This window comes from Nematolebias whitei, chromosome 4 (assembly GCF_014905685.2).
Source record: "Nematolebias whitei isolate Nwh7 chromosome 4, NemWhi1, whole genome shotgun sequence".
NCBI classification, from domain to species: Eukaryota; Metazoa; Chordata; class Actinopteri; order Cyprinodontiformes; family Rivulidae; genus Nematolebias; species Nematolebias whitei.
In genome coordinates, this window is record NC_056501.1 from 24,648,254 (window position 1) to 24,659,111 (window position 10,858).

At 41.3% G+C, this 10,858-nt stretch overlaps 1 protein-coding gene across 1 annotated transcript in view; it reads left to right on the forward strand.

Annotated features, from left to right (window-relative positions):
- Positions 1–3,418, forward strand: part of abcb7 (ATP-binding cassette, sub-family B (MDR/TAP), member 7) — a 38,555-nt gene extending 35,137 nt beyond the window's left edge. The window contains exons 14-16 of the mRNA XM_037675345.1: positions 996–1,099; positions 1,765–1,872; positions 3,117–3,418. Of these exons, the coding sequence (XP_037531273.1) occupies positions 996–1,099; positions 1,765–1,872; positions 3,117–3,335 (431 nt within the window). The 3' untranslated portion in view covers positions 3,336–3,418. The remainder of the gene's footprint in view (positions 1–995; positions 1,100–1,764; positions 1,873–3,116) is intronic.
- Positions 3,419–10,858: the final 7,440 nt, after the last annotated feature.

Here is a 10,858-nt window from a genome sequence, read left to right on the forward strand (position 1 = left end):
ATATATATATATATATATATATATATATATATATATATATATATATATATATATATATATATATATATATATATAAAACTTTAGTCTTCTATTTATTACAGTTAAATGTTTACCATTTAAAGATGACTTAAATAAGTAACTTTTGTTTAGACAATAGATTGCATTTTGAACAATGCATGTTGAGAGAATGATTGAAACGTGTCGTAAACTAGAGATAAAGCTGCTTGGAAAGGTTTTATGTTTTGCACAAAAGATAAAATAATTGCTTGAAATGGCTTTTCAACTCTTTCTGCTTTGTTTTATTATTTTTTATACTTTAGTGTCTTAAGTGTGTTTAATATAATTTGCTTTTGAGCTAAAAGTAAATGTAATTCGACCAGAACAGGTCTGTGTGGACTTTAGCTCCTAGCTTTGCTGCAGCTCATTTAGCCCCCCCACCTCCCAATAAACAGAGTGTGAGCTGTTTCACTCAACATTCAAGTCGCAATTACCAGCAGCCCAGATTTCTTGATGTGGAGTGACGGAGCAAGTGAGAGAACGGACAAAATAAAGACATGACTAACTTCTCATTAATTTCACCGCTGCTATATGTGACAGCTGCCAGCGAGTGTGAGAGAAGGAGGCGGGGGGGCTGTCTGAGCCCCGAGTCTTCTAACTCGCTCCCGTTCGCCGCCGCCAGAGATGTTTACACTCACTGAAAGCCGCTTGCTTTCAAGGGGCCACACGCCGCTCACATGTAATAAAGGCCGAGTCGAACACAGTGGGATAAATCTTTGAGCCCCGCTGACTTTTCCCCTCACAATTAAATGGAAGTCTGTTTTAGCAGACCTGAACTCTGTAGCATTTATATTGTCTGAGTAATGGCCCCTCGGTTTGTGGTAATTATGATGAGAAGAGCCAGAGAGAGACCTGCTGTATCGTCACACGCATGCATCAGACATATTGCAGCTTTTCTCGCCTCATCTTCATATCGAACCTTTTGTGTTTTATTCCAGGCGGGGAGAAGCAGCGCGTCGCCATTGCCCGCGCTATACTAAAGAACCCGCCCGTCCTCCTGTACGACGAAGCAACGTCGTCCCTCGACTCCATCACCGAAGAGGTCGGCCTGACCACTGCTCACACAGACGCACACACAAAGTGGCAGTTCAGTGCCGCACACACAGACTGACGCCTCCGGCTGCCTGCACGCACATTTAGCAGAACAAGCACCCACTCAGTCACCTGCTGTAGGTACACAATAATTCAGCTCTCTCCTGCATCACATACCTGCTGTGACACGCGCGCACACCCCATCACACGCACACACCACCCCCTTGCTCTCTATTGCCACCTGCCACTGTTTTCTCCCACTTAATCCCCAGCTCAGCTTAAACCACACAGTCTTTGTAAATGTTACACCTAATGAGAAAGTTCGGCGCGCTCTCGCTGAACTTCAGGGAGAAGAGCGGGGCAGTAGATGTGGATGTTAATTGCAATTTTTTTCTTTTCTCTATTGCGTCTCATCACAATGGTGGTTTTAAATTATCATATGTAAACACTGAACAGAAACGCATATGAAGGGGGATGTTGCCGAGCAACATTGTGTTGACTCAGTTTGCCTAAGTCAAAGTTTGGCAATATATTTCATATATATTCTGTCATTCATGCCCTTTTTTCCCAAGCTATCATTATTGCAAACCGAGAACTGTTTTCTTTTTGGATTAAGAAATACTATTATAGGGATTAGGACGGTGTAGATGATGACTCTTTGTCTTTTGCTTCTAGACCATCCTGAGTTCAATGAAGGAGATGATAACGGACAGGACGTCGCTGTTCATCGCTCATAGGCTCTCCACCATCATAGATGCAGATGAGATTATAGTGCTCAGTCAGGTAAGAGCTCATCTCTGCCGCAGCGCATACCTTTACCCATTAACATCTTCATTTGTGATTCCATTTCCACGGAAAGGCAAATTATATCACGGCTGAGTTTCCAGAGTGTAAGTAAACACGCGCTGTGTTAATTGCCGGCCCAATTAGATGTGTTTGCATTGAGGGGAAGGACAATGGCCTGCTCCCTGCGTAACCTTCAGTGCGCTGGATCTGCCAGCAGTAAGAATACAGCAAGTCGCACTGCTTTTGGCACTCATTTATTTCCCTTGTTACCTTTCCCTCAATGTATGTGATGAAAACGCATTTTGTTTAGCTTTTCTCATTAACTTAAAGAACAGCAGAACGTTGCTAGCAGAGGGAAATGTATTGTTTTCTCCATAAGGGCTCATTAAAGCGGTCTGACTCGACTGGCTGTTTTGGTCAGATGGCTCGTGTTGTTTGTCTCCGTGTCTTAATAATGTGAGGGCCAGCTTCCCAGACACTGATGAGGCCGCAGCTAGCACTGTATGTCTCTTTGAATGGAGATTCAAATTGGTCCTTTTTTTAAAAGTTTTTTTTTTTTTTTTTTGTCAGAGTAGATTGTTTTAAACTGCAGCAAAGTGAATGTTGTCTGTGCTTTACTGTAACTCGGTACATCACAGAAATATTCAAGGCTGCAGCTCGGAAGGGGTTGGACTTGAAGCACAAAAGGAGACAAGAGTGAAGTCGGTTATTATCTAGAAAAGGAAGATTTAATACGGAGCAGGTGAGGTGACATTTCCGAGGCTAAAACCGAGAGGAGATTTCTCTGAGCGTGTTTCGCTGCACGTTCCCAGAGTCAGACGGCAGGGATCAGAGGGTTGGGATGAGGAGGCACGTTTCCGTGTGATGTCGCCCGAGCGTTTGCTAGTGTCACCAGCAGAGGACTGCCTGGGGCGCTCATTAAAATAACGAGCCGATACAGTCACATGCTCGTCCCAGGCACGGTGAAGACGATGCCAACACCTCTGCACGCTCGTTGGAGGTGGGGGGGGGGAGAGGATGCCCTCATTTGTTTCACTGCGTGGGCGGGGACGTGATTGTCGTGCACGAGTGTGCGTTTGTGAAAGGAACGCAACAGTTGTTGGGGAGGCGTCGTGTATTCTAAGAGGAGGGGTGAACTCTGCAGCGTTAGGACTTTCTGTTCCCCCCTTCATGTTTATGTTTGTCGTTTTTACGTCTGATATTTTCTCTGGTTTCTTTCGTTCTCTCCATTTCCCTGCCAGGGCAAGGTGGCCGAGCGAGGCAGCCACCGCGCCCTCCTCAACACCCCGGGCAGCTTGTACGCAGATCTGTGGAACGCCCAGAACAACAAAATCCTGAACGACACCAAGAGCTCGCCCGAGCCGCCCGCCGAGCGTCTGTCCCAGAAGGAGGAGGAGAGGAAGAAGCTGCAGGAGGAGATCCTGAACAGTGTGAAGGGCTGTGGGAACTGCTCCTGTTGAGAGCGGCTGCCATCTTGCCTCATCCCTCACAGATGGCCTACACTGGAATCCTTCAGTCTGCGCAGTTTGGAGAGAACACAGGGGGTGTGGGGGTTGGTTCCCATTTCATCCAGACCCCCATTAGTGTGACTCTCTTTCCTCCTTTTTATGTGAATCAAGGCCACTCCAGGCCAAGACGAAGGAGACGAACAAGGAGCAAGCGTTGTTCAGCTCTGGCTGGGGTCCAGAGACGGAGCTTAAACGGCAGTCGTCTGAGCCGAAGCAGCAGAAAGCTCGTGTTTCACATACGTGTGTTTCAGACATCTGTTAGTCAACATGGCTGTCCTCCTTCTCCTCATTTCTGACATCTGCTTCATTGACATCCTTCTTTGCACTGGAAACATGTAATGACTCACATATGCCTTTGCGTTGACACAGAATTTGTATCGATTTAATTTTTTTAAATTATTCATGAAATAAAACCGAGCTTGAGTTTGCGTTTTATATCGAAGGCGTGTACATATCATAGTTTGTCCTACAGTTAGGGGTTCACCGATTTAAAAACCTGGACTATTAAAACTGGTTTAACACTAACTTCTGAAGCTGATTTAGTCATATATTAAAAAAAAGTTTAACATTTTTGTCCTCAGATTTGGTAAATCAACAACTGAGACAAGTTTCTCTGAACATATCTGGAGCTACAAAGAGCAGAAAAATGGTCTGAAAGCGTCTCTTAGTTGTGCATTATCATAACAAGTGTTGTAAACCCATTGAAGCCACGTTATTTTAATCACATCTAAATGTATTTTTATAGAACATTCAGAGATTAAAGAGTCCTAAGAGAACTTTTTAGATTATATGACCAAAATAAGGAGTTCCTCTTGAAAGTTCTGTGTAAATGTGTTTAAAATAAAAGACAGGGCACCCCTCCCTATTTTTTTATTTCTATAAATTTTATCTGATGTATCTATAAATGAGGAAATGTTTTGGAGTTTTATACAACACAATGTTTAGACCTCCTTTGTAGTTACATTTATTATAATGAATATTGTGTATCGACTTAATAAAATCTTCCCACACTTTTCTTCCTATACACACCTTTTCAAATAATTTTTGAACCTTTCGGTATATGATTGTGTTTATATCGATTTAATATAGTTCCTTAACAGACGTTTTGTTGTGCATTCAGAGTTATATGACCGAGTCATTTGTAGACCTCACTGTGGCCTCTTTAACATGTTAAAGTGGAAGTTCATTATTATGTTAGCTTGGTTTTAGAGTTTCACCACTTTTTTTTTATGTTGAACGTATATGACTTCTTTTTGTACAGAAAATTAATTAAAAAAAAAAATACTCGTAATTGATAAAAACAACTGCAGGTTCATTGAAAACCGTTGTAAATGTCCTGTTTGCTGTTGGATCGCAACATATATGGAAATCAACATTAACATCTTTTAAAACATGCTAATTTTCATCAGACACAACCAAAGATTTCCAGGTGCGTCTCAAAAAATGTGAATATTGTGAAAATAGTTTATATTGCAAATTTCAGAAAGTGAAACTCGTATAGCTTCATTAAACGCAGAGTTAAATATTTCAAGTCTTTATTTGTAATTTTAATGATTATGTCTTACAGATAATGAAAACTAAACTCGGTGTCTCAGAAAGTTATAATATTCCACAGTCAGCTGTTGGTGTCTCTGTCAGTGTGGGCAGGAGCCAAGTCCTGAAACCAGCATCTCCATAAATCTCATCTAGAAGGAAGCATGTCGTGTGTAAAATGTCCTGGTAGATGCTGCATGGCCTGTGGACTTCAGAAACACAGTGGACCAACACCAGCAGAGGACATGGCCCCAAACCATCACTAACTGGAAACTTCACTCTGGACTTGAAGTAATGTGGATTATGAACCTCTCCACTCTTCCTCCAGACTCTGGGACCTTTATTTTCTAAATGACATGAAAACTGACTTGCATCTGAAAAGAGGACATTGGACCACTGAGCAACAGTCCAGATCTTTTGGTCCTCAGCAGGTAAGACTCTTCTGATGTTGTCTCTGGTTCAGGAGTGGCTCAACTTGAGGAATGAGACATTTGTAGCTCATGTCCTGGAGTTATTCAGCTGATCAGGGTGTGACACCAGGAGTTTATAATAATGAACATCTTCACAATATTCTAACATTCTGAGACACTGAATATTAGTTTGTTCATTATTTGTAAACCATAATCCTCAAAATTACAAGAAATAAAGTCTTGAAATATTCCACTATAATGAGATTCACTTTCTGAAATGATAGACAAAAAATTGAACTTTTTCTCAATATTCTAATTCTTTAAGATGCGCCTGTAAGTGTCAATGAAAAAGGAGAAAAATCATAGAAAATCTTATCAACTCTTGATGGGAACTTGTTTTCTGTGATTCTGTCAAACTGCAGCTTTCAGACCAAACATGTTCCACCGTCTTTAAAGTACGTTTGTTGAAAAGCAATAAGGCCGGAGGTTCGGCCTCTGTCTTCACTCACGAGGTGTGTGTGTGTGTGTGTGTGTGTGTGTGTGTGTGTGTGTGTGTGTGTATATATATGTGTGTGTGTGTGCGTGTGTGTGTGTGTGTGTGTTTGCTGCTCTGCTGTCTGATTGTCAGAGTCTTATAAATGCAACACACTGTCTGGACACAATATTAAAGCCTTTAGAAATAAAGTGATTTGATTTTACAAATGACTTTTAAACATCAAATTATAGTTTTAATCACTTTCTTGTGGATAAAAATGAGAATTTTTGCAAATTCAAAGAGCAGATATTGTCTATTTGTATTTCTAACATCCTCCCATTATCTTTTACCCGCTTCTTCCATTTTGGGTCATGGGGGTCACCGGTGCCCATGTCCAGCAATCACAGTGCAAAGGGCGGGGGACACCCTGGACAGGTCTCCAGTCCATCCCAGGGACACGTAGAGACAAACAACCATTCACGCTCACTCACACCTAGGGACAATTTAGAGTTACCAATCAGCCTAACATGCATGTTTTTGGTCTGTGGGAGGAAACGCATGCACGGAGTGAACATGCAAACTCCCCCCAGAATGCAACCCCCCCACCCCCCGAGCGGGATTTGATCTGGTAACTTTCTTGCTTTGAGGTAGCTCCACCAACTGTGCCACCGTGCCGCTGCACTTCAGTCAATTTTTCAAAAATTCTGATGGTGTTAATTAATAGGCAATAATTCATTTAATCTATTTTACTTTCTCGCTCTTCCTGACAACATTAAAGTCTCCATTATTTGTCGAGCACATGGTGCTTTCCTAAAGCCCTGGAGGCTAAACTCAAGAGAGACGATAAAAGCAGAGAGAGGGAGAAACAAAAACATTTAACTTGATTTGAACAAACAGAGTAAAATATTCAGCTGTATTAATTGTTTCGAAAAGCCAAAAACACACGTTCAAACACATGCAAATACACAAAAGGAAGGCAAAAAAGGAACTAAAATAAAAAAATAAAACACTGCAGCAAGCTTCTATCCTGCAAATGTGTGACCCGTATCATCAGGCTCTGCTCAGAGGTTGCATCAGCTGCATGCATACTGAACGCAGAGATGTTCAAACCACCCTCTGTGTTTATTGACTTTTCAAAAAGGGGTGTGTGTGTGTGTGTGTGTGTGTGTGTGTGTGTGCGTGTGTGTGTGTGTGTGTGTGTGTGTGTGTGTGTGTGTGTGTGTGTGCAAAGGGCATGCGTGTGTGAATATTCATTCTCGTTTTGACCAGGAGCATTGAGACACACTACACAGGGATTACGCACATAAATTTACACTCCCACACAAAACGGTGGAAATAACTACATCTTCTCTGAGGCAGCGATGCATATTTATCAAGGCGTCGACGCCCTTGGCCACATGCTCCTTCTATTGTAGTGGGATGGAAGGGAGCTGGTGCAGAGGGATCGTCCTGAGTTTCTGCCTGTTATCACAATGTGTGTGTGTTGGTGGGGTGTAGACTTCAGCAAGAGGCCAAGGAGAGGTCAGCAGGGATTTGACGTGTGTGGTTGAATCCCTCCTTATCACCTGTGCACTCTTAACAGCTGCCGTGAGACCAGAGATGCAGCTCTTTGGGCATGTTTGGAGGATCTACATATTAAGTTTAGCTCTGAATCACCATGAGGGGGAATTTGATGCAGTCCAGACAGACGGACGGACGGATGGATGGAGACAATGAGAGAGAGAGAGAGGATGCAACTAAATATTAAAACAAAGGATAGATCAGTTCTTATCTGTTGCTCAACCTCAGTTTGAGAACATTTATAACTGGATTAATGAGCTCATGGTATGAAAGGAGGCAAGATTAAAGGGAATTGCTGCGGTTTTAGAACAACTCCTATCTCAAAGATTTCAAAAGGTTTATGTTTATTTTTGCCTAAAGTGGCCCAGGCTGGACAGGAAGTGTTACAGCTAGCTGCTGCTGCCACTATTTGTGCTTGTAAATATCCACCTTATTCCTGGGGGCTCTACTGTAGAAATGATTATGGCAGGGGTGCCCAAACTTTTACCCTAAAAGGGCCAAATTTAAAATCTATCAAAGGGCTGTGGGCCAAATGCATTAATACATGAAATGCAAATATTTCTGTAAGTAAAGTCCATTTATTTATTATACAGTTATTTAACCGTCCATTCTGTATAAAGAACATTACAGAACAGACTGTGTTGGTGGTGAGGGCGGGGTCTGGGGGTCCTCCCCCAGATAATTTTGATTCAAGTAGATGCCATTTCCTGCATTCTGGTGTATTTTACAATTATTATTATTTTTTTTTACAGTAGATTAACAAGAAACAAAAAATGTAAACTCTGTCACATACTGTCAAATCAAAATGTTAAATTGGCCGCAGCGTGGCAGTCCCCGTCAAAGTTTCTCCAGGAACTTTCTAGTTTTAGCTATTCCTATATCAAAACATTCAGTTCGTTAAGGAGACGGGTGATATTTGTGCTTTTTGTGACTTTTATACTTTTCAAAATCCATCCATCCATTTTCTTTACTCGTTTATTCCATTTTGGGTCACGGGGGTCGCCGGTGCCCATGTCCAGCAATCACTGTGCGAGGGGCGGGCTACACCCTGGACGGGTCGCAAGTCCATCACAGGGACACTTTTCAAAATATTCAACTTTATTTACAAAATTATCTTCATAAAAAATGCAGTGAGATCTCTTCAGTTCCTTCCAAAACACTGTTGCCTGAAATCTGCTTCAGCATAGTTGCTGCATTTTTGACATCAGAGGCCATTTTTAGCTAGCTTTTTGCCACTTGTTGAATTTAGCTAGCTTTTTGATATTTTTTTCTTGTTAGCTAGCCATTTGATTTTCTTAAAACATCATCATTCTCAGTGGTAGAATAACTAATTGTTTTCTTGCTGGACTCTCGTTGGTGCCTATTTGTAAAGATTGCACAATTCATAAACGCTATTTTTCCGAGCTGAGGTTGTTCAGAAAGCTAAAAGAGGTAGGATATTAATAGTTCATGAAAATCTGATCTCGGTGTGCTGCTGTAGTCCAAAATAAAGAACAGTGAAGGCCTGCACCCAGTTTTCTCTGCGCCTGCGGACTGCATGGTAAACAGCCGAACAGCTTCCTCATTACCTCCTCAAAACATGCAGACAAACAGCTCCCGACAGCACAAATCACATGCACGCCACACAGAACGGCTCCGTGCCACCACACAACAGATTTTCTGACTCAATTTTTAAACGAAAATAGCCAGAAAGCAAACGCCCTCACCCTGTAAGTCCATCGCAGATTGCTTAGTAACTTCAGTCTTTGCGTGTTGTGTCCTTGACACACACAAAGACGGGGAGCCACACAAGAAAAGTGCTTTTATGCAATATAAACAATATATTTTTTTATTTCCCACAGAACCACAGCACATCACAGTGAGCTATGTTCTCCGAATAATTAGCAGATGACCTGTTAGGGGCAGCAGCTGAGCGTCACTGATGAATAGTCTCATAATCGCCTCCTGTTAGATTAGAAGGACGCCATTAACATCAACTCATCTGTGTGGACATGTGACGCATGAAAGGACCCCCATCCGACCGCAATCACCCAGTTAGCTTCTTTTAACGCGGGCCTTTATCAAAGTCTACTTTCATCTGTAATGTGCGACTTCCTCGGGAGGTGGTGGAGGCTGCACGATGCAGCGCAGCAGGGCCGTAGATGTTTCGTTGTTGTCGGTTTCAATTAGAATCCAGCCCAAAGGCCTCGCAGAAAGACTTGTGTGATGTCTCTGGTCCCAGAGGAGGAGCCAGAGAACTGCAGGGGTTCTTCAGGAAGATCTGATGTCATTCTGTCCACCAGACAATCAGCACAACGAGAGCGTGTCCGTGTCCCTTTTGGCGTTGAGAGCTTGATCGTGTCCGTCTCTGGCGTAGCCAGTGGAAAGAAGATCAATGCTGACCCAAACACGAAGTCTGGAGCTGCTCTCATGGCGGACATGTTGCTCCTTTGATTACCAATCAGAGCCGCGAGTTTTCATGTGACGACGTTTGGTTTCCAAAACGAAGCTGTGAATCTAAAACACTGAAGGCTAATGACTGAAAGAGTTTACTGATGAGTGCTGAGTCAGCGTTAACGTCATTCATACTTCTGCACTTTATTAGCAAACTACTTCCACATACTTTCTACTATTTTTTACCATTCAGTCAAGTTGAGTTTGTAACTTTAAGTTAAACTTTTTGTAAAATATTTTAAATAAAAAGCTCATTTTTGCTTTTAGCTACAGTTTAGCATATGCCAGCATTTTTGCAAGTTTGCTAATTTTATCTATAGATATTGTTTTAATTTCTAAATTTCCTTGTTTATGTTTTAGCTGATATTTTGCTACCTTTAGCTTTTAGTAACAGTTTTGCTAATTAGGCTTCAGCTTGTGATTTGCAAGTTTTTGGCTGTTAGCAATAGTTTAGCTAATTTTAGCTTTTATCTACTGTCTTGTTAATTTTACCTTTTGTTACATGTTTACTGATTTTAACTTGATTACAGTTTTACTCATTTTAGCTTTTTGCTATTGTCAAGAATTTTAGCTATTAGCTTTGATGATTGTAGTTTTTAGCTACTGTCTTGATACTTTTAGCTTTTAGTTTGAATGATTTTAGCTTTTGACTATAGTTTTGCTCATTTTAACTTTTTGCTATTGATTTAGCTATTAGCTACTGTCTTGTTAATTTTAGCTTTTAGCTTTACTGATTTTAGCTTTTAGCTACTGCCTTGTTAATTTTAGCTTTAGGTTAGGTTAGTTTTGCTAATTGTAGCCTTTAGCTACTGTCTTGCTAATTTTAGCTTTTAGTTTTACTGATTTTAGCTTTGGCAACAGTTTTCCTAATTTTAGCTTTTAGTTACTGCCTTGTTAATTTTAGCTTTTAGTTTTATTGATTTTAGCTTTGGCTACAGTTTTCCTAATTTTAGCTTTTAGTTTTACTGATTTTAGCGTTGGCAACAGTTTTCCTAATTTTAGCTTTTAGTTACTGCCTTGTTAATTTTAGCTTTAGGTTAGTTTTGCTAATTGTAGCTTTTAGC